The sequence below is a fragment of the Apostichopus japonicus genome, chromosome 18 (genome assembly GCF_037975245.1).
Source record: "Apostichopus japonicus isolate 1M-3 chromosome 18, ASM3797524v1, whole genome shotgun sequence".
In the NCBI taxonomy this organism is placed as follows: domain Eukaryota; kingdom Metazoa; phylum Echinodermata; class Holothuroidea; order Aspidochirotida; family Stichopodidae; genus Apostichopus; species Apostichopus japonicus.
In genome coordinates, this window is record NC_092578.1 from 12,791,863 (window position 1) to 12,819,839 (window position 27,977).

General features: G+C 37.6%; 1 protein-coding gene and 1 long non-coding RNA gene across 4 annotated transcripts; one reads left to right on the forward strand and one right to left on the reverse strand.

Moving 5' to 3' along the window:
- Window positions 1-1,053: 1,053 nt before the first annotated feature.
- Window positions 1,054-12,706, forward strand: LOC139958785 (uncharacterized). The gene is made up of 3 exons (XR_011789874.1): window positions 1,054-1,127; window positions 1,496-1,737; window positions 12,567-12,706. It is a non-coding gene; the product is annotated as an uncharacterized lncRNA (long non-coding RNA).
- Window positions 6,711-27,894, reverse strand: LOC139958775 (uncharacterized). 3 transcript variants are annotated; one of them, XR_011789869.1, is made up of 16 exons: window positions 27,483-27,894; window positions 26,372-26,704; window positions 25,984-26,133; window positions 25,446-25,470; window positions 25,133-25,206; window positions 24,374-24,407; window positions 23,777-23,841; window positions 23,396-23,563; window positions 22,896-23,006; window positions 17,660-17,826; window positions 16,433-16,552; window positions 15,638-15,755; window positions 15,247-15,340; window positions 14,895-14,976; window positions 10,802-14,278; window positions 6,711-8,748 (listed from the first exon to the last, which is right to left on the reverse strand). XR_011789869.1 is itself a non-coding variant. In XM_071956107.1 (15 exons), exons 1-15 carry the CDS (start codon window positions 27,787-27,789, stop codon window positions 14,186-14,188), a joined length of 1,941 nt encoding a protein of 646 aa, XP_071812208.1. In that variant the 5' UTR covers window positions 27,790-27,800; the 3' UTR covers window positions 9,813-14,185. The 3 variants fall into 3 exon arrangements, 1 of the variants encoding a protein (XP_071812208.1); XR_011789868.1 differs by having other exon boundaries at window positions 6,711-9,091; XM_071956107.1 differs by lacking the exon at window positions 6,711-8,748 and having other exon boundaries at window positions 9,813-14,278; window positions 27,483-27,800.
- Between the last annotated feature and the right edge of the window lie 83 nt (window positions 27,895-27,977).

Genomic DNA, 27,977 nt, shown 5'->3' on the forward strand with positions numbered 1-27,977 from the left:
ACTCAATAAACTAGGAGAGTGTATACCAGGGTAACGAAAGGTCCAAATAAACTGTTAAATGATTTCGACCTTATATAGAAAGTTTTAAGGAAAAAGCCAAAACTTCCACGGACTTTGGTATTCCTACTCCTATATGAGTCTTTATCAATCCGCCTGACCCTTACCGAAATCCCAGATCTGGCTTAATATCTGGTTTCATCTGGCCTTTTGATCAAGCCTTTATCTGCCCATATAAAGCCAGATATAACTGGATAAGTCAATCCAGATATGCAGATGAAGTTTTATCTGGTCATATAAAGCCAGATAAACCTGGATATGAAGTCAAGGATATTTCACCTCCTTTTGAAATGCCTGCTAACCTCTTTTCTGTATTATTTGCTTAAGAAGTCAAAATCGATCCTGTCTGATGAGGATCTTGAAGAGTTAGACCAACTATACGGAGAAGGGTAAAGCAACTGGAGAGGGAAAACATGAATCTGCAGGCACAAATTGGTGAGTGGCATTTCTTGTAGTCATGTACTTGCTATCTGAGCCATGGGTTTTACTGTAACGTTAGTGTTTTCCAACGTTTTGGAACCATTAGCCATTATTCCCCAAAATTTGGTTTCATTATGTCCCAAGGGTAATTAATTCTCAGCTTGGGCACCACTTACATTTTGTAACAAATCCAACTTCCACTAGTGGGATTAAATGATTTTTATTTGTTCAGTTTTATACTCATCTCTGCACTCAGTTATAAATTTATAATCTTTGTTGAGTATCACTCAAGAAAGAATTGTGCAGTTTCCACTTAACAGCAGCTTTCCAGTGAGAGCAGTCTATTCTCTTTTCAGCTGCACCGGCCTACAATAACCACAGCGGTGAATGAACTGACATATTTAGAAATGTTTGTGTCAGCATTTTTGCAATACAATAAAAAGTTTCGTACTACAATGAGTTTACATACAGTTTTCTTCAAATAGACATCTAGGAAACGCTGAAACAATTAAAAAAAGTTGTCCGTATAGATGACAAATGTTGAGGCTTCCCAACACCACAATTCATCAGATGAAATGCCACGGGAAGTTCAGGAAATGGAGTCAACTTAGTCGTTTGACCACCTTCAGTAGAAACCCTCGGATGTTGGTGTAAGTTTTGTTGTGAACCTCTCTGTTTTTATGCTTAGATGATACCACAAAAAAACTCGATTCCCTCTCTTGTCAAATGAATTGAGATAATATTAATTTTTCTTATTTAAACCAAGGTAGATAAAAGGTGGAACAAATCAAACCAACATGGAAGTTTGGATTTCTTGTAGAAGAAATCTGTCCAATGATGATTTTGTTTTGGTCATTTTGTGCAGGTATGTGTAAGATGCTTTGTCTTGTCATCGCAAGTCAAATTGAAATGTTATCTGAATATCCTTGTTGTTTTATAGGTTTCCATGCAGTCACTGCACCTGTTTCTGTAGTTTTCATATGTCTGAACTGGTCTTTTACCTTCACCCTTTTCCTAGGTTGTTGAGTTTAAAGAAAGGATATGGGGGTTACCTGTCAAGGACAGAAAAACTGGGAGCCAGTACGGCAAAATCCGATACAACAATGGTCCGTAATATGATGTGTAGGCGGGTTTTTACACGAGAAGCGCTTATACAATGCAGCGTCAAGGGAAACGTTGCCAGGGGTAAAGGTGCCAGTAGTTAAGGAGGAGATGAGAGAAAACCACCCTTACACCCCAGAGGAGTGAATGCCATCATTGGTAAGTTTTGAATTCATTTCCATATTCCGTCTACTTAGAATTGTAGGGATATGACTGACGAAGCAAAACGCAAAGTCCACCAGTGGTTTCTTATGAAGTGATGATCACAAACTGATTATGTATGTATGTATGTATGTATGTATGTATGTATGTATGTATGTATGTATGTATGTATGTATGTATGTATGTATGTATGTATGTATGTATGTATGTATGTATGTATGTATGTATGTATGTATGTATGTATGTGTGTATGTATGTATGTATGTATGTATGTATGTATGTATGTATGTATGTATGTATGTATGTATGTATGTATGTATGTATGTATGTATGTATGTATGTATGTATGTATGTATGTATGTATGTATGTATGTATGTATGTATGTGCGTGCGTGCGTGCGTGCGTGCGTGCGTGCGTGCGTGCGTGCGTGCGTGCGTGCGTGCGTGTGTGTGTGTGTATGTATGTATGTATGTATGTATGTATGTATGTATGTATGTATGTATGTATGTATGTATGTATGTATGTATGTATGTATGTATGTATGTATGTATGTATGTATGTATGTATGTATGTATGTATGTATGTATGTATGTATGTATGTATGTATGTATGTATGTATGTATGTATGTATGTATGTATGTATGTATGTATGTATGTATGTATGTATGTGTGTATGTATGTATGTATGTATGCGTGCGTGTGTGTGTGTGTGTATGAGACACTTTCTTGTAAACACGATATCTCAACAATTGAAGCTTGTATGTAACTCATACTCTTCATATGGGTAACCCATATTAGGAAAAAGACTACTTTTGTTTTTGGTGGAGGTCAAAGGTCATTTGAGGTCACCAGAGGTCAAACTAAAAAACCTCTTAAACTGCTTGTAAACACAATATCTTGTAGGAAGGGGTAACTTGGAAGGATTTCATACTTAGTATGTAGATGGCCCATATTGTGTAGGAGATCCCTATTATATTGGACGCGGGTCAACAGTCATGTGAGGTCAGCAGATCTGAGGTGAAAGTCTGAAAATCTTGTGAGAAATTACTCTAAAAGTGAAATTGCGTTAATGTACAAACAAAGCACGTAGATTGCCTTTGGTGAGAACAAAATCGCTGTGGAATTTCATGCGTGTCAAATTTCCTTTGAGGTCAAGAGAAGTAGTTTTCAGAAAACCCAATCTACGGTACCCAACATCGACCATACTGTCATCACATACATGTTTCTGCATTACGATCATGATGCACAAGCCTATATCATTTCGTCGTCCGGATCAGGCATCCGTACAAAACTGTCGCAACGAAACCGGTGTACGAGCTGCATTTCGCGTAAGTTGCTGAGTTCCTGTAGGTTCTCTCTGGCCAGTAACTTTGTAGTAAGCAATAAGATTTTGATATGTACTTGGTATGTCGATGATCCATATCAATTAAATAACCCTATTGTTTTGGTGAAGGTCAATACAGCCCAAACTGTGAATAACTTACAAACATGGTATATCCAAATCTCTAGTTGAAATCAAAGCCCTAACAAAATTTCTCCTATGTGCAAGGAATCACTAAATCTTTGACTTTCTGGTTTCTTATTTGTTCATTACTAGGCTGCTCATTGCCCTTTTGTAAATGATGTTCTTATCCTTTAAGAAAAGTGAATAATAAAGAAAAATACCACAGCAGCACGGCTAATAAATGAGCAGTGATGTAAGATGTTTGAATAGCTAACCACCGGACCAAAGTTCAGCAGGCTGATTCGAAATATACCAATAACAGATGAGAACAATTTGCGGAAGGAAGGAGTGCTTCTAAATAAACCTTCACATGATCAGCTATACACAATAATGCACATGTTTTGTAGCATATATAGTCCAATACACCTGTTTTCTCAAAGGTATTCCGTAAGAGTGGGGGGGGGGTCTTTAAAGGGGGTGGGGGTCCGATCTTCTAATTGTATGGCTTAGTGGGTCACTAGTTCCCAAACATATTCGAGACGGATGCTCATACCATTTCTGGTTTAGAAGGTTAAAGGTTAAAGTGCTAAACTGGCCATATTTTCAAACTGAGGCTAAAAATCGAAAGAAACTTGCAGAACTAATAGTTTCTATGGAAAACTTCCCCACCTTCCAAACGAGTGTGATAACGTCACAGAATCACAGGAGAATGACATGTCCAAAATATTAAAGTCTTAAGAAAGTCAAAATCTTGGTTGGAACTAAAATTTATATGTGCGGCATTCAGTGGAAAGGATTTCGACTTCGAAAAGAATTTTCGAAACAATTATGGCGTTAACCCACACCCTATAGGTTTACCATTAGGATTAGCCTGATTAATTATGGTGTCTAAATGAAGAGGTCTATAGGAAGCTGAACCTCCGAATGCATATTATGGCAGACCGATGCTTTCACGTGATATCCATGTATAAGCTCATTGGAAGTTGCTCTCCATGTGAGGGCGCTTCATAAGAATACTTTCTAAGGCAAACCCCACAGCACTGGAAAGATCTGTGAACTTGAAACTTATAATTACCTTGAAAGCTAATTGGAAAGGTACGTTTTGTAAATTAAATCCCGATTTTCCCGTCTTTTAACTCCAAGGGGATGTGACGTATTCGTGTACGTCGATAAGTCGGAAATGCAACATGCAATGGCATAATAATTTGTGGCGTATATACAGCATGACATTTTCTCTTACTTCTTAAGTTTCACATCTTTTCTTATACTTGAATAAAAGGCGGCATGTTAAAAAGACATACAAAAATTTAAAAAATATCATAAAAAAATTACCAGAGGTCGGAGGCAATCGATATGACATTGCAAAACTGAGCTTTGTCTTTATTATTTAAATATAGAATTTCAAGCCAGTCGGGCAAAGTTTACATTGGCGCAAAATACCGCTCCACAATATAACGTCATAAAAATCGATAAAAATACTGTTTGTGATAGAATTGGACTCGCTGGGTCCATTGATGCAATGATCAGGACGATCAAATGCATTATTGTAGGGATTGAGAGGAGAATGAAAGGGTAGATAATTATGATATCACTCCGAGTCTATACAGCTAGGGGAGGCCAGTGGCGTATCCAGAGGGAGCCAGGTTTTTTTTCTTCTTCAAATTTGCTTTGTGCTACAGTCTTGCCCCCCCCCCAAATGAGATCCAGTGATGTATTCAAAATTATACTTTTTTTTAACATTTCTTCGAGTTCTGATCACAAGTATACCTCAGGGCTCATGTTCATACTTCATGTAAGGTCAGAACTTGGTAATCAGACCGAAATATTATACATTTTGGGCCTTCATCATACCCACATACGGAGACCGTTGATCAATATCGTCCTACAGAATAAGCGCCAATAATTTGGCCAGTTGTATAACCGTTACAAACTAACGCTAGCAACCCATGTTTATTTTCAGCGACCAATGATGCCACTTGTGGAGAATATTCACTGCAGGTATAGGTCCTATAGGCCTAGTGAAACTTGTTTCTGTGGGAATCTGGGCATGTTGTAAATTAGAGTAGCAAATTTATTCACTGTATCCTTTTCATATTGTGCGGAATTATGCAGAAACCACGACGACTGTCTCCGCAATAGAGGTAAATTAAGTGAAAGTGTGTCATGTTCCACTGTACCATTAGATGTGTATTTGTGCAGACGAGGTGCCCGTTAATACATATATTTCTTGGTAATTCCTACCATCAACCCCTCTTAAGAAAAATCTTGCCCCCTAACAATTGAATGTTGGCTACGCCACAGTGGGAGGCCACGTTGACTTAGAACTTATGTTGTTGGTACAAGACCACAGATGGGACTCACTATTGTTTATAGTCTTGCCCGATTTAAAATGTCCCGTGATTAAAATGGCATGCAAATGTGGCCAAGGAACAAATAAATATTAGTAGAGGGCGCTCTTGTTAGCTTACATTTAGAGCTAATTTATATGTTCTACTTACATTCAGAGCCATGTATACCTTTTTGTTTACATTAATGTAAGATACATAACCTGTCATATTTCAAAGCTATAAGCCTTAAAGTGTTGAGATTCTTCATCCTGGGGGGGGGGGTTATTGATCCCCCACCCCCCCTTGGCAGTAGTATACTGCATGATGTTGGTGCGAAGAAGAGTTTTGCCTGACCATTGCCTTTTCCAAACTTAAATGATCGGGCTGTTGTTAGCATTATTGGAGTGCTGTTGTAGGTGCAACTTTCCGAGTTTTCCCTACGAAAACACTTGGGTATGGGGGAGGGGGCAAAGTGGAAATGTTATAAATAAATCAGCCTCCCTAGAGAGTCATGTTTTTTGTGGTAACATTAAACATGGACCCTCACACTTGCAAAGTCATTCACATCCAGTGTGAGGGTATGACAGATAGGTGGGGGGGGGGGGCAGGGGAGACACACCCAAAATGTTCTGCTCAGTATCCCTAGCGGAGACACACCCAAAATGTTCTGCTCAGTATGTGCTGTAGACATGCTGACGGAGTTAGTGTGAAGGCTGGTTGCATGTGAGATAGTTGTCACAACATCAAATGATGTAGCATCACAGGCAATTGGGTTCATCTAATAATTTTAAATTATTTTATGCTAGAGAGCACCTTGACAAGATTTCAGTCCCTTCCGTAATAATAAAAATGTCAAGAATGTGGATTTTTATCCATCTGTCAATAATAGTTAATGAAATAAACAACCAAATACCATTATCAATTGAGACTTGAGTTTATTGAAATCACCAAGTAATCATAAAGTATTGCCTTTATTCACCACAAATATGCTTTGATATCACTTGAATAACAAAACAAATCACTGCTTTTTTCCAGCAACTAGATCGTAAGTAGAAATAAGCAAGCACAAAGCACACATACTAATTTACATATGAAACACAACCAGCTATGGTATTTCCAAGATACATTTGGCATAGCAAGGTACTGTCAACCAGAATGAAAACATTTCATGGTTCCTGCTGCTGCTCATTGATTAACAGGGAACACTCCAAGTATGTAATGATGAAGCAAGATCAATAATTGCCTTACAAAGCCACACCTCCTCATAAATACACACGTTATCAATTGTAACACACATCACCATGTGTAAGCTACCTATCAATAACACACTCACTTTTGATGGGACTGTGACTTATGGTTGTCTACTGTAGGTTTAACCCTGTGACCTCATTAATATTCATGATATGAGCACCAAAATCAATATTTTTATCAACAAATTATGGACCACCCACCCACCCACCAAATATAGCATTGATCAATCATAGCCCTTGTTGAGTTATCGTGCATAAAAACTTAAGTGTCACACACATACACATATACACACACCCACACCGACCTGATTACAAAGGTTCCTTTGCTTTCAGCAAGGAACCAAAACTACAAAATGCCGTACACAAAATGCACATAAATTTAAGTTAACTGTTGTTTTTGATCCAGGCACAATGCAACATGATATTTCTTGTTAATTAAACAAAGAGGTAATTGCATACTACCTTGACAGCAAGGAAATGTTAATTGACTGAAAAGACTGACTGAAACCACAGAATGCTTAACATACAATGGGTGGGTTCATTTACTGCAATGTTCAGAAAATAACATAATATGAACCCTGCTGAAGGATAACTATTTCATGCCACAAAAAAATACCTTTTCACAGTGAAAAGAACCTTTTTAGACTAAATAGATCTGTCAATAAAGGAACAGAACATATATCACCTGTGATTTGCAAAGGGCATATTTCTATAGCATTTTAATGTTGAGAATTGTTATTTATTTTAACATCGCTTACTAATTATTAGTCACTAGTATAAAATTCTTCTTGATTAACTGTATGATTTGGTGGCAGAAATATGATAATTATGATAGTAACTTGAGCAAATATACCTACAAATCTTTTCTGCCACACCCCCTTTTTTTATCATCACTGAACAACCATTCTAATTGTTATTCTGCTTGCATACAGTGCTTTCTCAATTCACTTGAATTGTGATCAATCATAGTTATTTGGATCATTTGCTTGATCTTATGAAGTTTTACAGTACCTAAATGAGTAAACATCTAAGAATGTCTGCAAAGGTAAAATACTAACTGTATCCAGGGACAGTATTTAACTTATCACAATATGAGGTTCAACTGCATTATACCATACTGCAGCTTTAAACAACTATATACATACACATAAACCTGCAAAACCAAGAAATATGCCTCCTCCCAACCCATTGCCTTTTCAGGTATGCACAGTATGCCTTCATTATTAGCAATCATGGCTGGTGAAAGACATAAAAATTGATAAAACTAGTAGAACATATAATTTTCAGTTATGTCCAGCCAAATCAGTCTCTATGTGATTACTGTCATGTCTTTCTGCTACTACTGCACTCATGAACCTTTCTCTATGAGGCTTCTTATGCCCTTCAGCATGTCTCTTGACATAAATAGAATAAAAAGATAAAAAGTTTCAACACAATATGCATGAAAATATGAGTGTGATGTCTGGTATTTTGTGTAGAGTATTTGCCAGTTTTGCCCACTTTTGGCAAAAGTTTTGCAAACTGCCATAGGTGAAATTATTGAATTCCTTCTCATTCAATGTCTGAAAATTTTGCCAACAGATGATTGAACGAACACCGGCTCAGTGACTAAACTGAGAGGATGAACATTTCTAGTTGCCAGAGGAATGCTTTTGGTTGCAATTGTGACATTGCAGAGGAAAATTGTATCCAACTTTCACAAAAATCCACCACAAAAATCCACCACAAAAAGAGTTTCCAAAGCACTTAAACAACCATAGATAAATGTAATACAACACTCAAGTTGTGAAATTTTAACCCTAAATTTATATAGCTTTTTTAATACTACTGATAAGTTACCAAGTGCTGTAAACTGGTCATATATACCAAAAGATTGAGTGATTTGCAAACCCTGAAACTGGCATGTTGTATGATATGCTGCAGATTTCCTGTAAACAAGGCTCTACTTGATTCATAAATAAGTACTCGGCCACATCGTGTGTCAACCTGAAAGAAATAGACATAATTTTTATAGAATTCCTAAATACAAACTGTAAATGATGACATCCTAGGCTGCTAGCACAGATACATGTATGGTGAACAAAATTACCACCTTGATGGTTATCTATTACATGTTAATACAACTAGGAAGCTAATTGTATTTTGCCAATTTTGAGCTGTCTACATAAACTTAATAGTTCAATCTTTTGTCAAGCAATCCCACTTGCCTCAAACACAAGACTGCACGGTTTAAAGTTGGTAAAGGATGGCTAAGCCAAAGGCTGTCATACAGTCCCAGTGCTATGAGGGGCTTTCACACCACCCATTCAGTAGTTACTTCAAAAAGGTACTGTAGAAAGATGAATAACAGATGGATAACAGCTAGATAGATTGACAGAGTGAAGATTCTGAGTCACAATAGTTCAAGTGGCATAGCTTGTTCGAGCTAAAAGTAACATTCCAATATGGGGGAGTCTTTCGCATATCCAGTTGCTCAGACTTACACCAGTATTTTACATACACTGTGCTTGATCTCCATTAACCAGGTGCCACTCCATTAAATATGGAATAACAACATTTTGCTCCAGAGTCTCCGTTCATACAATACCATGATGGCAACTTCCATAGACCAGTCATGGAACCATGCAAAATATTTTGTGTGTCTTTGAGTGCAGCTTAACTTTCCTTTCCAATGTTTTTTGGTTGTGCTTCTATACTGCTAGTACTATCTTTTTTATCAGCATGTTAATGATCATTGACATCTTCTGCCAGGGTGTGTTGTCAGGAAACCATCTTTGGAAAGATTAAGGCCAGACTGTATAGTCATGCTTTTGAATGACATATCAAGTTCTCTTGGATCTCATGCTGATCACCTGTCACAATTTTATTAAAATAGCTCAACACCTTGTCCAAACAAGGATCTCAATCACTGCAGTTTACAAAGTCATTACAAACTGAGGGCTTCCAATTCCATCCACAAAAGTCCACGAAATACGTACAGTATAGCCTAATGCTGAAGAACATGTGGAGTGAGTACTTGGTAATAATATTATATTTTTCAAAATTGCAGACAATACGCTGCACATTGACAAACAATGGGGCATTAGACATATTGTGAATCGCCTTTGGGAAAGCACGACACCCCTCCCCTTGGGTCCACCAGTACAAAGCTAAGTATTGATCCTAGGCCCTAGGGTACTAATAATTATTAAAATACCAGAGTGAATTGCCGTGCATGACACTGGCAGTACAGTTTGCAGGCCTAAGTTAGGCTAACACAGTTACATTCCTAAAATACAGTTACGTCTAGTAGTAGTAGTAGCATGGTGGGCTCATAATTGACGCACTTAAGGATTTGATCAACGATGTCTATCAAGGAAAAATCCAAATCACTTAACTGTGTGTGTTTTTCATATGTGTAGTTCCTCCCCAATGTTATGATCTCAAAATATTTAAGGTTCTGTGCATATGCACCGTACAATTGAGCAGAATTTGACCACAAAATGTCTGCCGTGTCAAGTTCTTTCATACCCCTAAATTGACACATTCGATTATAAGCTAACTGTAGTGTAGGTCTAAGTGTATGCTTTGGATGCTGTTTGCTATGCTCTGAACCTCTAAGCTCAGACAGGTCAGGTCCGAGAGAGTAGTGGTATAATACTGAGGTAATTTTGGTTATTTTTACGGAGCAAGATTTCCAAATGTCCAAAAATGTGCAAAACTGAGGGGGAGGGTGCTAAAAGCTTAAAAAATACCACAATTTGGTCAGCAAATAGCTGAAATGGATTCAAACTAATGAAATATGTAATTTTGCTTGACTGCAAAAAGTTTAGGTGGCCTGCTGTATCGTTGCTACAGTAGTAATTATTGAAGGTGCGTCAATTACGGGGGTGCGTCAATTATGAAGCCTTTACTATACTAGTAGTAGGCCTAACTACAGTAGTTAATACTATGCCTACTACTAGTTATAGGTAGGCTATATCGAAATTCGGACTTCTCCATCACTTCCAAAGCGCCCGAATCGACCGCTCGCCATTTCTCTATTTCTATGCTCCTTCACCTTGACTATACACGCTTGAAGTCGGGCTGGAAGTCGCCATTCTTCTCGTATACGCTTTGCACTTTGTTTACATCTATGGGCGCAGACATCTTGATTTGGGGTGCTTGGCAGCGATTGGCTGAAACCCCAAACCTTCTTTAAGATCTATTTTGATTGGTGCTAACATACTGTGACGCCGTCACCCTCTATAGAGGAAAATCAACTTGAAGTTAGCGGTAGTTGTTCACTTCAGAAGTCGGTGTAAGGTAAGGTATCGTTTGCAAACAATTTATCTGCATATTAAGCAACTTCATTTATTGGATAAATAATATACGTCTTCATTGCCGGCATATAAAATCTTGCACAAACACAACTCGAAAGCGGAAAGCCATTTCTATATTCATGTTATTTCCAACGAAGGTGTAGTGGTTGTCATTTTGTCAGGTTGTAATAGGAGAACACTAGGTCTGTGTTCAATTCATATGTTTACAGCAATGCAGAAATGTCTTTTAAGTTGTAACAAAGCTGGAAATCGTTGCTTCAAGGGAAAGGTATTCTCACTCGTTACCAGTAGCGTCGAGAGCCAATTTGGACCTCGGGGACACTGGTGTCTCTTGGACGTACTGTAACCCCCCCCCCCATTCCCTCTCGTCAGGCCTTTACTTTACTTTGTGTTGTTTTAACTTCGTATCTTGTGTATTAAGTATTATTGCAAAATGTCTACTTCGGATATTGGTCGCATAGATAATGAGTGACAGACTAAGTTAATCTATGAGGGTCACGGGTGCGGGATTCGTCAATATGTTCTATTGACAGACTGAGTTAATCTATGAGGGTCACGGGTGCGGGATTCGGCAAGATGTTCTATTCGACATAATGACACATTTTTGAACATTTGTACCATAACATGTAAGCATTTACCGTCAATGACGTTTTGTCTTGATCTACCAGGTTTTGGTAACATTCTCGTGAAAGTTCGTCTCGATTATTGTTTTTATTCTTAATTTAAAACCGTTTTCACATGTTTACACTACCTGGCTGTCTGAATACTGCCTGTTTTATTTTGTGCTTTAAGATACCGACCTTTGTTCTATTTACATTCTTATAGATTTATGGATGTTCTCTTTGTTTAATCATTGTTCTAATTATTCACAGGACATCATTTAATAATTACGAAAGCTGATTTTGCTTCAATTAATTATTATTTATTATTTTCTTTTGATGAAGTTAATCGTTAATACACGGAGTAATGTTTGGGGTTATTCGATCAGTGACCAGAAGCCTAGGTTTGAAAAGGAAAAAATCATTAAGTGTTCCAATTTTTTGATCAATCAAAGGCTTAAAAACTTCCAGTCTTCTGATTGTAAATTTCACAAGATTAACTTTGCTATATATGTGCAACATTGATGTAATCATGGCCGTGCAATTTATTATCAGTCTTTCTGAAATTGTATTTTCCTAATTTAAAGGAATATCATGAACAGGTTCTGTATATATTCTTTTCACAGTATCGGTGGCTCCATGACGGAGCCCATACTTTAATATCATAAGTTTAACCATGGATGGTAAATGCTATAATCCTAAGGACATAAGGGCATATTCGGTCTGCACGGCGAGGGCGGAAGGGGGGTTCTGGCTTTGGGCTTCTTTGGTATACTGTTCATCACATCAAGCTGTAATTTTCTACTACCAATTTGACATGTTTATTGTTCTTGTATGTTATGTGTTACTCATTCTTTCTATTAAGCTCCTTTGTCACATATCTTATTTCTCTTCATCTGTACAGATTTCATGAGGTCATCCTGAGTTTCAAAGATGATGGGTTTACCTGCAAGCAGAGGACTGTAGTGAAACATGCTGGATCTGTATCCGCGAGATTACAAATGTACGATATAAATACAACTTGATTGGATAAATTCTAGGTTAAAATAATACTACAAAACTGGATGTCAGTACCGCACTATATAAACCTACGTAAACGCGTATTACAATAACAAGGCTATACTGCTGAAGTTCTATTAAAGTCTACACAGTGATGGTCAGGTGTTGTGAGTAATCTCAGTGGAAGAGCTCAAGAAGATGGACACCATTGGTCAGATGTTGATAACCGCAACAAATATATGAATTCAGAGTTTATATCGTAATAAACAGGATAAACGTAAACGTGATTAACTTCCTGCAGACGATGTATAGATGTAGGCTATGGAATACTTTGTGGAGTACTGTACTGTTGTGAGAGCAAGATAGCGATCTTAAGTTAAGAATCTAAGGCATCATAACCACGAATTTAAAAAGACTATTCTTCGCTCTCGAAATTTAATATAGCCCCAGGTGTTTTTTATTAAAATATTTAAAATGAAAATATGAAAAGAAACTCTGAGAATGTTTTACAAGAACGATATAAGCAAAAGGAAAGAATTCATGTTATTTTTCAGAAATTACTTTATTTAAATGTAAAGTGATACTCTAACATGATGTGAACTGGTAATGAACGGCGTTTAAAGGTTGGACGAGTAGGGCGGGGTTAGTGGTACCATTATTTATTCTCATCCACAAGACACGTTGTAGCCGCATCCTCTTGGTAACATCAAACTCAACACAACAATTGAAACTACGATACAACCACATCGGATAATACTATACAGACTGTTTGTATCATTGTATATGTAAATCTATGCAATAACATGTGAGTATTGTAAGTGCCCACTCTCTGTGGATTAGTGTGGTGCTTGAGCATACATAACGAAACTCTAGACAAACTATAATAGACAAAAAGAGTATTCTTTCACTTTTACTTTTGTATGTGACTGTTTAAGGTATGTCAATGCTACAGATCGATTGCATGGACATACTATATACTTCCTCGTACGTAGTTAGAATTGTACAAACTGTGACATTTAGGCCTCGTTGTAGTATACCTACGTTGTTAATGCTGAAATGCAGTGTTACGAATTACAATGATCATTAAAGCTTCCTGTATTACTTAGTGTACAACATAAAACACCAGACATCTCAATCGACTAACCTCGAGCAATCACGTGACATATATTGGCCAATAGCGTCAGCTGTGACACATTCATTAGGCTCTGAAGTTTGGCGGTAACCTTAAACATTGAAATAACATGTTGTAATAGATTGTTTCATATCAAATATATACTTATTACATTTATGCTCCCTACGATAGTTTGATTGGAAACGTAGTTAAATTGATTGAATTCAAATAAAACATTTCTTAACACATCATTTATTGTCTGTCATATTAAGCCGGGTTTGAGGTAATTGTATGTTCAGTTCAACTTAACGTACCGATGAAATGAAGTCTTAGCTATAAACATGCACAGTTCTATATATCGCTTAAATAGGTTATAAATGATGGTACGTTCATATTGTAAGGAGATCATTTCGTTATTGTTCTTCGACGCAACTTGAAACCATTGGTGTATATAAAGTCGCCATTGGGATCTCGTAGAAGCTGTGGTCAATCAATTTCTCGAAAATCTGTTAAAAAATCAAATAATCAAAAATCAAATATTATCAATAATCAACGTCGAATATATATGTTAAAAAGTAATAACAGAATGATTCAAAAGTACTTTACTGTTTGAAATTTTGATATCCTTTTATTTTTTGTCTTTGTATATTTTATACATATATATATATATATATATATATATATTTTATAAAGTGTTTGTAGCACTGTTACAGGCCTGGCGATTATAAACGCCTTCCAGTTGTATTCATGGTTATAAAAAAATTAAAAAAATTGAATTTCGTGCATTACTTAAATTGGAAATAACAATATGTTTTTAACAAATGTCTTTGTTTTTGTAGTTTTTAATTGAACCACAGTTCGTCTGACGTAAGGAGGCTAAAATTCCTATAAAGTCATTTATAATTATTAAACAAAACTTAAATAATAAAAGTTACTTCAATTATTGAAATATAAACTAAATAACCAAAACTAAAATGATATAATATTGTATGTCCAAATAAATGAAGTTTATTCCTTCTGAAACTGTCATGTAGTGATGCGTCTGGTGCGTTTAGTCATATGATAACTCAGTCGTCTAGTTATACATGGTTTTAACTGTTGTAGATCTTTTATTATACGAACCGTTTTAAATGAAGCTCTCAGCTGATGGATAGATGGCCTTAGAGAACAATTTTCACTCCAGCAATCAAACAGAAGAAAGTTTCTAAGAAAAACATGGAGAAGCATTAACATATAGTACATTGACAAGTATTATCATAACCCATATATGTGTGCGAAACTGAAATATTTTCACTTTAAACTGTCAAATCTAACATACCTCTCTTGACTAAAACAATTTAGTATGAATGAATTAGTTATTATGATATGTTTTAATCTAATGTAACTCGATAAACAAGACCCAATTAGCGAGCTGACCCCATGGATTCTCAAGTTTATGAACAAGACATCGTTTATGTTATGACAATATACCAACCTTAACTGTAGAAACCTTTCTGGCCATAGTAAATTAGGGGCGATGATAGTATCACCAGGCTTGATCTCTTTATCGACGGCGAATGGCGGCTTTCCTATTAGAATCAGCACAATGAATATTCATATATTATGTATTGCTTTATTGTTTTAGATTGTAGATGACATGACAAAAACCTTTATGTCTTGAATCATTTAAAAATAGTATATCATAGCACAATCCGATACAAAACTCAAAGTTTGTGCGTATAACATTTCCATTGGGCTGCTGGTTTAACATATTGTGTCCGAGTCAGTCAACTAAATTTGCAAAGTTTCCAATAAACTCTTGCAATCAAATCAAAAGAATATATAGCACTGCAAGGTTCAAGCAGTTTTATATAGGAATGATTTACCATCTGCTATGACCTCCCATATAACAATAGCTGTAGCCCATACATCACTCTCGGCTGTATATTCACTCCGAAACAAAGCTTCAGGAGGGAAGAGATTTAAGGATTTTGAAACTTCATCCTGTAAATGAAAGGATATTTGGTGTAAAGATACGTTACCAAAATTGTGTAAAACAACATTTCCAGGATAGTATTACGACCCACCCCTTCCGCCTTCCCCCACCCATTCATTAAAAGCTGTGTTCAGTCTCCGATAATGTATACCTGTAAGATATTTGTGGACATATCAAATTGTTGTAGTGTATTGTCGACAAATATAACACTCATCACATATATTAGAAATTCATCTTTACCTTATAAGAGGGAAAGGGAAAGGCAAAGTATGCTACTCCTGTTCGATCACTACAGGAAACATTATAATTATGAAAGACTGAGTCAGGTATGGCATGTTTATTAAGAGAAAGAAACAATTAGTTTACCACTCATTAAATGTGCTACCCTATTTACAGATTTTGCAAGTGTAACTAACAGAACAGAAAGCACTTCGTTTTTCATTTCAGATACCTAGGTCTACCTTGCAGGGTTCTCAATTAGCTTTATATGTGAGGAACAGAGAAAGGAAATCCTCCCGTAATGTTGATCTAAAGAGTTGTTTTAGACACTCATTTCAACGTTTTCCTATTAGTTCCTTTAATATCATGCAGACAATTATCAATAAGACAATAAGGTGGAAGTCTCGCTGACAGTGAAGAGCTCAGCGCGTGACGAGAATCACTCATTAATTGGTTTATATTTTACCTGTGTTTTCTTGAATGCTATTATCTTTGGTGCATCTTCGGCGAGACAGAAATCATATAATTTACATTGTCCTTGTTTGGTATACAAAATCTTCTTTGTTGATAAACCAGGATGGAGAAACTAGAAGAAAAAAATTGTCCCAAATATAGGTCGGTAGAAATATATACATTATTTTGCTTTCGTAATGAATGTCTCAGTTAGGTTATGTACATAATATAACATAGAATATCATATCACATCATATTGCAACACGTTACAACACATCATATCACACTACATGACAACACAACATATCACGACATAGTATACGGTACGTTACATTCAAGATTAAGCTTACTCCATAAGACTGTAAGAATAAATGTCTCAGTTAGGTTATTTACATCATAACACAATATAACATAGATTATCATATCACATCATATAACAACACGTTACAACACATCATATCACACTACATGACAACACGACATGTCACGTCATAGTATACGGTACGTTACATTTAAAAATAAACTTACTCCATAAGACTGTAAGAATAAATGTCTCAGTTAGGTTATGTACATCATAACACAATATAACATAGATTATCATATCACATCATATAACAACACGTTACAACACACCATATCACACTACATGACAACACGACATGTCACGTCATAGTATACGGTACGTTACATTCAAGATTAAGCTTACTCCATAAGACTGTAAGAATAAATGTCTCAGTTAGGTTATGTACATCATAACACAATATAACATAGATTATCATATCACATCATATAACAACACGTTACAACACATCATATCACACTACATGACAACACGACATGTCACGTCATAGTATACGGTACGTTACATTCAAGATTAAGCTTACTCCATAAGACTGTAAGAATAAATGTCTCAGTTAGGTTATGTACATCATAACACAATATAACATAGATTATCATATCACATCATATAACAACACGTTACAACACATCATATCACACTACATGACAACACGACATATCACGACATAGTATACGGTACGTTACATTCAAGATTAAGCTTACTCCATAAGACTGTAAGAATAAATGTCTCAGTTAGGTTATTTACATCATAACACAATATAACATAGATTATCATATCACATCATATAACAACACGTTACAACACATCATATCACACTACATGACAACACGACATGTCACGTCACAGTATACGGTACGTTACATTCAAGAATAAACTTACTCCATAAGACTTTAAGACTTCCATTCCTTCCAGTATACCCGCTAACATTTTCATAACCTCTGTCACTGACATGGTACTACTTAACTCTCCCTGCGCACTGGAGTCACTCGTTATAAGGCTATCCAATGGATCACATACAAGATGTTCGGTGATAAGATAAAGAAAACCTAATAGTATACAAGAAATACAAAAGAAAATAAGTATGAACAATTTAGTAATTTCTAATTAATTATTGGATCTTTATGACACTTTCTACTACTACATCATATTTACATTCGATACGTTACATACTGTAAGCTTACAATGTTATTATCCATTATGTTCAGCTGGTCAACAAACACTGTGATTCTGAAGTGATTAAAAGCTATAGTCCATGTAGAACTTTACTTTTGTGGCGGATGAAAGAGGAACATATATGCTAAGATTTCTGTTGAAATTTCCACATAGCTAGTTTAAGACGTTGATAACCGAAACTGTAACAGTTTGTACATGCATACGTGAACTTTCAACAAACAGCTATGACAGACGTGCTTTGATATATATAGTTCCACGCTGACAGTTTAATATTTGGTTTTGCTTTTACTTGTCATTTCATTATCTTAACAATGGATTGGATTGGGTTTCAGCTTTACTTAACCAACGTGATGTGAAATTAATAGTCAGGTGGCTTAGCAACAATTTTTAGGCTTAACGTTACAGGCTGGACAAAAGTACCAAATTTGGCATGGAGTTTCTTTTCGACCTATCTATCACTTTTATCCGTGGAACCCACTTGATCGGCTCCGATTTTCCAAGATGGCGGCCAAAATCCAAGATGGCCGCCAGAAAAAAAGGAAATGTCATATATCTGGCTGTAAAAATCGGAGACGAACAAATGAGGGGTCAATTAAGGTGTTTCCGTGGTTACTGAAACAGATGATGGTCACGGCATGTTGCTCGAGTAAGCCACTTCCAAGATGGCGGCCAAAATCCAAGATGGCCGCCAGAAAAAAAGGAAATGTCATATATCTGGCTGTAAATATCGGAGATGAACAAATGAGGGGTCATTCAGATGTTTCCGGGGTCACTGAAACAGATGATGGCCATGGCATGCTGCTCGAGTAATCCACTTCCAAGATGGCGGCCAAAATCCAAGATGGCCGCCAGAAAAAGGAAATGTCATATATCTGGCTGTAAAAATCGGAGATGAACAAATGAGTGGTCAATAAAGGTGTTTCCGGGGTCACTGAAACAGATGATGGCCATGGCATGTTGCTTGGGTAACCCACTTCCAAGATGGCGGCCAGAATCCAAGATGGCCACCTGGAAAAAAAGGAAATTTCATATATATTCATTCCTCAGACCCATGTGCCCTTCCTTTACTGATTGGGACCATCAAACCTTCCGTCCTCAAACGTGTAAATGAAACCAGGCTAGCACCCTGACTATATGTTTTGGCTGGTAGTCTTATTGTGTCACTTTGGCTCAGGAAGCCACTTAGGACTTATTGGGGAACTTTGAGGTGTGATCGACCGTGGATAGACACTGTCGCAAAGCCCGTTATTATATGGGACTAACGAGTGTCATGTAAGACTGATTACATTGAGTCAACTATATAATAGGGTAACTTCGGGGAAAACCGACCAAATGTGAATACCGACTCATTGGAAGATTTTGTACGATTGTGCACACTTCATAAACACAACGTCAATTCTGCTAACTTGACTTGATCAAGTTTGTTAAAGTTCGTGATTTGCCATGTGCCATGGTCTCCTTGGACCAGGAGAAGACCTTTGACATGGTAGAACACGACTTTCTGTTCAGAACCTTAGAGTCCTTTGGATTGAACTCAGTGTTTATTCGTTGGGTCATGTTACTAAATAAGGACGTCACGAACATGGTCACTGTTAACGGATTAACTTCTGGTCCCTTCCCGGTTCGAAGGTTCGAGTCCATCGGTGTTGTCCCCTCTCCCCGTTGTTGTATGTTCTCTTCAGCAAAACGCTTAGTACCTCGCTGGACAGATGCTTAGGTTATCGACCCTTCAATGTACGGGGTGGGGCTAGAGTTACAAGCGTGCAATATGCCGATGACGTCACTTGTATTTTGTCAGACCTCGCCTCCTTCAAGCCTTTATTGAAGGTTTTGGCCACCTTCCAAGAGGCTACTGGTGCCAGACTTAGCAAGTCCAAGACCAAAGGGCTGCGTTTAGGAGGTTGGCGCGGCCAATCCCTCTTGTTCGATGCTACTTGGTCAGATGTCATGATCAGGGTAAATGGCATCTGGCTAGGTTATGGTGCCCCCGAGGCCACCACTTGGGCCGAGAAGGCTGATCAGGTGGAGGCAAGGCTCGACACATTCAGTCGGAGGTGGCTCTCCCTCCCTGGAAAGGTTACAGTTGTTAATCGTTTTATTGTTCCTCTTCTTTGGTATCCTGGTACGGTGATCGCTGCACCGGATCATGCTTTAGTGAGATTGGAGAGGATCATTTTTGATTTCATTTGGGGAAAGCGCAAACCAAACCTTGTCAAAAGGATCGTTCTGTAAAAGACCCCCTTGACCGGTTGGCTCCGGTCCACATACCATCTAAACTGCGCCTTTTCCTTTGAAAGGTGTGTTCGTTGCGTTTGAGAATCCTTCGTTTCCCTTTGCCTTTCTTGTTAGGTTCTGGTGTGGGTTTCTTTTTGGCCACCACTGGCCTGGATCCTTTTCCAATAACCGGCCAAATGCGACACGCCCCTCGGGGGATGTATACTCAGATTGGTGACTCACTTCATAGAATCAAAGAGGAGGGCGGGCCAGATGTTCTGCTGAAGGTGGCCCCCTTTGTGTTATGTTCAATGCCCGCGCCTGTGTGCCCGTCGGGTTGCCAAATCGCCATCACTCCAGATGTGTGCCGGTCTGTGTGTTGTAAGTCACTAGATAGCTGTCTCCAGGACTTGGCATGGAGGATTGCACATGGAGTCCTCATCACTAACCATTTTCGCCTAGTCAGGTGGCGATTAGGTGATGGGATTTGTCAACATGTGGGCTGTGAGGCCATCGAGACTATGCAACACCTTTTGCTGGAGTGTCCCTTTGTCCGGTTGGTATTGGAATGATGGTTTCACGCCTTTGTTATTGGTGTTATTGGTTGCACACTGTGGGCCATTAGTAGTGATTTTGTATTGTATGGTTTGTTGTCCTCTGTGTGCCCAAGATAGGTTAGGGATTTGCTGTTGTTGTTTGCCGCTATCATCAGGAGACACATCTGGAACAGCAGTTGCCGCCTAGTTTTGATGGGGACGTCTGGAGGGCCGAGGCTGTCGTCTCCCTCATGCAAAGTGACATAGGTTGCGCATGGAGGCCGACCACGCACGGCTTCCCGACACTGAATTTCGTAGACGCTGGCGCAAGCCTGTCGTCTACTATCGGGACGGCGTTCCCCGGATGAAATTTGGAGTGAGTTAGTTGTTAGGTGTGGGGGTTTGTGTAGTCGTTACATAATATATGGGTTGGTGGGGGGTTTCACTCATTGTGGTTTGCAGTTTGCTTTTTGGGGCTGGTTTGTAGTGATTTATTGTTTTGGTTCTGTTGGCCTTTGGGTCCGTGTCCTTTTCACGTCACGTTAAACGCTACGTTATATACATGTGTGGGTTAGTGAGAGATTTCTGTTTTGGGGTTTCAGTTGGGTTTTTGGTGGTTGTTATACAGACTGGGATTGTTTTTGGTTCTGTTGACCTTTGGTCTGTGTCCGTTTTCTTTGCACGTAAAAAGCACACATGCAAATGCAGCAAGGCAAATCTGCCTTGCACATCTCTTTGTCGATGCAATGTTCATCCAAATAGTGTACATCGACTGTGAACTGTCTGGTAAAGAAACATCGTATTGAAACATTGTACACAGAATTCTCGAATACTTTCAGTATGTACTTAAAGGTCAGTGGAAGTGTTAACTTACATTTTTGAAGGTCACTTTAAGTGCAGCGGATTGATTTGAAACTTACATAGATGAAAAGAGTGTATTTCATAACCCCAAATATCAAAGTTTGAGTTTCAAACTCATTTCGTTTTTGTGTTACCTAAATATCCGGGTCCGTTGACGTCAAGAGGGAAACGAAATGTATGTCGCTATTGAGTTTACACAGTACTTGCTGATTTTTCGTTCTTCCATAGATGAAAAGTTCAAGTTAATGTTTACTTCAAATTCAATGAATGCCTGCATCTACATATTGTTTAAAATTCTGTAACGTTTCATTCAAATCAGATTCGCCATTCTTAAGTGGCAGAGTTTTGAAATTGTAAATTATGCATTATCTAATTGCTTCCCCCGTTGACGTCACAAAAATATTACGTAATAGTAAATTTGTCTAATTTTCAAACTGCATCGACTAAAAGTCTGTCTGGTGGTTGGATTTTCAATACTAATCAGAAGGAATCAGAATCTTCAAAGTCAAGTCTACACTTCCACTGACATTTAACAGTGACAACAAGTGTATTTTCTGTTATATTGGCCGCTATCTTGGTAATAGGTGACCCAAGCAACATGTCATGACCATCATATGTTTCAGTGACCCCGGAAACACCTGAATTGACCCCTCATTTGTTCATTTCTGATTTCAACAGCCAGATATATGACATTTCCTTTTTTTCTGGCGGCCATCTTGGATTTTGGCCGCCATCTTGAAAATGGGTGGCCCAAGCAACATGCCATGACCATCATCTGTTTCAGCGACCCCGGAAACACCTGAATTGACCCCTCATTTGTTCATTTCTGATTTTTGCAGCCAGATATATGACATTTTCTGTTTTCTGGCGGCCATCTTGGATTTTGGCCGCCATCTTGAAAAATCGGAACCGATTAAGTGGGTTCCACGGATAAAAGTGATAGATAGGTCGAAAAGAAACTCCATGCAAAATTTGGTGCTTTTGTCCGGCCGGTAACGTTAAAGTTGCTAAGCCACCTGACTATAACAATATAACAATGAGTGTATAGTGTATTCGCATGTTAATGCATCCACCCAAAATCAGAAGTTGAAATTTGGATTTGAAGTTTGAACTAAACTAAACTTTATTTTCAGAGTAAAAGCAAAAGAAAATTGAAACGAAGATCTTGATGCAAATATATTCAAGCTACAAGGTCAAAGCAAGGTCAAGCTATAAGGTCAAAGTATTAGGTATTTTAGGAGAGAAATGAACACAAGAGTAAACTATCGCGAAGCTGTCTCATATCCTATCACATATCGATGAAATCATTTTAAGAATGAATAATATCTCACTTTTTTCGATGCCTATTCCCTCAATTTTCACAAGATGATCTGTTTGAGGAAGATCCAACGTTCTCTTAACAAAATCATCCCAATGAACATCTTTGTTTTTCACAACACTATCTGAAAAATGAACAAAATATAAATAATTGATTTGATGGTAACTGAAATAATGTAAATAATACATATAAACCTTTAGGATGCAAACGTTGTTACATTAACGAAAGCAACCAATGAGCATCTTAGGTCGCGGGCAGGTGACAATGACGTCACTGTGTTCCCTTTTAGAAGTCTTCATTTCTTAATGTATATTATGGACATGATAATTAAACTATTATATATTCTGTATTCATCGGATACCCCAGTTGACCATTGAGCCCCCCCCCCCTTGTCCTTCCTCAGGCCTACATAAAAGCAGGAATGTATGTGAAGGGGGATTCCCTCCAGATGTTCTGTGACATCATAGACTGTGACATCATTCTGTGACATCATAGAAGCGAATCCTATCCTACCTCCCAATGCAGTTAAGACTCCACATTTACTGACGTCACGAGAGACAGTTATTGTTCCCATCCATCTATCATAGATCCTCCCTTTCTTCATTTTTAATACGAGACAAATGTCTTTTTCATTAAACATTCTTTCTCGACCAGGACTGTCCTTAGTTGCTGAATAATAATCTGAAAGGAGACACGAAAGAAAAACAAAACATTCTTGATATAATAATGTTTGACTGAATTGATGAAAGTCGCAAACCATGTGATCCCTTAAAATTAGGAAGGTTTGTTTTGACAATGCTATATTCTTCTAGCGATGATCAGTAACTACATTTACTTAATATCCTCACAGACTATGAGATATGTTACTTAGTTTATCTGAGATTGAGGACTCACTGCTCTCGCTGCTTCCAGAATGTTGAGAGATTTGTTCTCCAGTTGGTATGTCAGGTAACTCTGATCTTCAATGAAACAATAAAACAGAAAAGGAAATCAAACAGTATAGTTATTCCTCTTTCTTTGTAGGCTCACTAAGTGGTGGTGTGTGTGGGGGGGGGGGGGGGGGTGTAGGGGGGGGGTGGGAGTAGCACAGTAAACGCAACGTTCAACATTCCGCAGTTAATTGAGCATGACTGTACACCAGCTGGCTAAATCAGTTATATATAAAAAACAATTACCATCATGCCCTTAAAACCATTCTTAAAAGGTTATCCGTATTGCCCCAAAATATGCTAGAAGTCAAATAGTGGTCAGCCATGTTCATTGAATTGCCACCTTCAAAACATTCTTCCTCACTGAAGCATTGAATTGACACCTTCGAAACATTCTTCCTCACTGAAGCATTGAATGGTCTACTTGGCCACTCCTCAATGTCTGAGAGTTATTTGGATAGTCACCCTTAGTTCAACACAGGAACATGTCGGATCGTTTCAGACAATAACTAAATGCTAGTTTTATTATTTTAATCAGCAAATGTTATTAAGAAGAACTTACTTTGGTTTCTTCTCATGTAATTTTTTCTCCAGACCTGTGAAAGCAGAAACTTGTTTGATATTTAGTATGAAAGAGTAAGAGAGAGAGAACAGAGCAATGAGACCTGATCAGCATTTTAGTGAGTTCAAGTAACACTGTTTGGCTGCAGGGCAGGTATCAACAAACGACCATTGTTACTAAATAGAAAAATGTCGGATCATTAATACAGTGAAGGATCATGTAAAATCGTTTAAATTAGAGAGGAGACTTTTGACAGACCATTTCTACCCTGCTACTGATATAGCAGATTACTATGAGTGTCATGTAAAACTATATACAAAGATTTATACCGTATACTGATATAGCAGATTGATATTATGAGTGTTATGTAAAACTATACAAACATTTCTACGGTATACTGATATAGCTGATTACTATGAGTGTCATGTAAAACTATATACAAAGATTTATACCGTATACTGATATAGCAGATTGATATTATGAGCGTTATGTAAAACTATACAAACATTTACCGTATACTGATGTAGCAGATTATTATGAGTGTCATGTAAAACTATATAAACATTTATACCGTATACTGATATAGCAGGTTGATTATTATGAGTGTCATGTAAAACTATACAAACATTTACCGTATACTGATATAGCAGATTATTATGAGTGTCATGTAAAACTATATAAACAGTTATACCGTATACTGATATAGCAGGTTGGTTATTGTGAGTGTCATGTAAAACTATACAAAATGAGGTTAGTTACTTGATTGGTCGCCTGGTTGATCTAAGTCTGTCATCTCAACGTTTGCTTGTCCATCCGAGGCAGCACCGACATTTCTGGAAAAAATGACATAAATAAATATATAAATGTGTGTTTTTATTTTGCACAAAATGATAGTGAACAATACAAGCTAGACTTTATTTACGCAAGCTCATTTCTCGAAGCTGTTTACACAAAGCTATAACAGTGGACATATTTGACATTTCTTTATAGTAGGGGTAGAATTCTTTTTCAAAAGAAATATCAGTTACTATTCGTAGACATATACTATTTGGAACAATTATGCTTAACTTACGTCGATAGCCTAGCTCCCCTGGAGACTGCAAGGGAGAGAGAGAGAGAGTCATAAAACGAATTTTGAGAGATTCTTTTAAAACCAAAGTTATTGATTATTACCCCCTTACCCTCTACATTCCACCCTCCCTGTAGCAGCTAGACCCTCCTTTCATCCCCACACTTATCTGTGAAGCCAGTGCTATTCTGTATATCATAAACGTATAATCGATTTGATGAATGATGGAAGAATATTGTCACTTTTTTTAAATTAACCTCCATTTCTATAACGAGTGTGTTTGCGAGGGGGGGGGGGCGTAGGGCGGGGAGTGAAGGGAGGGGAGGGAATGAGGGGAGGGAGGGAATGAGGAAGTGTTTGCGGGGAGTGGGTGTTTCTGGTTACCATCATGTGGGCAAGGTGATAACATAAACTCAGGGGGTATTCTACTTGTTGAGTCCTCAAGACTTGTAATATTTCTATTTGCTTCATAATGACGTATAATACTTTTCTTTGTACTTTACGGATGGATGGATGGATGAAAGCGGTATAGGCTACTCACATTTAAATTTCTTGATTATCATGGAACAGCTTAAGAAGATGAGGCTCATGAGGAGAGCCGCTGTCCCAATAATTACCCACTGAATAGAGCCAACTAATGATGTCCCAGTAGTGATGCCCGGTAATTCAGATACAAAACGTTGTTCAGAAACTTGTAAAATAATAAAATGAAATAACGTTATATGTATGCTTATTTGAAAATAAATAACGTTATGTTTATGCTTATGTGAAAATGATACCAAAGGTAACACCGATACAGAGGTACACAAGGACATATGTAGGTAAAAAATAAGGGCTTATGAGAACACATAGGTAAAAGTTAGAGTCATGAGGCTAAGGGAGGGGGGGGGGGCTTGCTCCTGAAACCACCCGGTATATTTTTTACTTACCAGGTAGTGTGACTTTCCTTGATATATTAGTTTCCATATCAACTTCTTGTAATTTACTAAGACAGAAGATCTTAGTTTCTTGGGTCCGAAGCAAAAACTGAAACGACAGAGACAGGTTGAATATGTTTCCATGTCTGGTATAATCCTGTATTCCTGATATATTCATGTCGGTCATGCTGGAGTTAGGGTCACTCAGTTTACAGGATAATGATGAGTTTGGTCTTCCTCCAAAAGAACGGAACGTAACTTTCACAAGATTGTCATCTCCCGTAAGATGAACCGTGTCAATAGAATCTTGGCCATTAATTATAATTGACAAATCCGTCGGTACAACTGAAATCAAAATCACGTAAAATCTCTTAAAATAATCTAACAATTCTTTTGAAACTGATTTCCTAGAATAGAAATAATTAATTCATCTTCAAGTATTTTGGTATAAATACGTTATATAAATATGAAAAACAAGTCCGTGCTGGTGAAATATTGATGGAGCCCTCTAATTAAATTAAATTTGTGATTACATCTATAGAAACAGCACAGTAAATACTGAAATGTTTACTTATAAACAGAAGGATAATATTTCTAATAAAAATAAAGCATTTGACATCATTTTATATGTAGAAAACATTGACAGCTAAGCAGGCATTCCAATACTTGTTAAGGGTAAATCAACAAGAAAATTATAATTGGAAAGTTAAATTTTGTTGTGAAGAATGTCTGCAATGATGACGTCACACCTATAATGTGATCCACTTACTGAAGCGATGGAAGGTATACCCAGTCACACCGTGTTCCGTGCAATCAACCATATTTCGAGTTATTGGGGAACGACATTGAGATGGGATTTTCCTCACCATTAAGGAATATTTTCCTCTCTTAAGATTAGTGTTAGGCTACGTTTTCTGCCACCGGACTATACCTTTCAGGACCCTCGAAACATATACCGCGTTCTAAAAGGAACTTACGTTATATGTTTACATTTAAAGATGAGATTTCTAGGGGGGGGGGGGAGCCAGCTTGTTCATCTCAATACCTTTTTTTGTATGTTTGAGAGAGTGTCTTTCTTGTTTTCATTTTCTTCAAAATGTACTGTAACCCGTTTTCTTCTTACCATAAGTGTTCAGCATTACTGTCTTATTATAGCCTGTACCCGACGTGTGTCCATCAAAATTAGCAGTACACGAGATATATTCTTGTTCGTTTGTCGGTACGTGATGCAGAATAGATGTTGTATTAAACAAGGTGGTATCATTTGTGACACTGGATGAGGAAGCATTTTTCCTCTCGTTCCCAATTGTCCAGGATAAACTCATCCGTGGTTTTGCTGCCACAGCATTACATATAACAGTAATACTATGTTGTTGTTCTACCCATTGTACTATCGCAACATTCTTACTGTCTATTACCTGGAGAAACATAGTTGGCGGAACTGCATGAAAACGAGAGAAATTAAAGAAAAAACGTGTAATGTAATTTGACTGTTCCGCCGATGTATAGAGACAGGGGTTAGGAAGCTTCCTAACAGTTGGGGGGGGGGGGCACAGCATCAGAGGGGCACTTTCTCATTCCACAATCACCACTCGTTATGCTATTAACCGATATATAC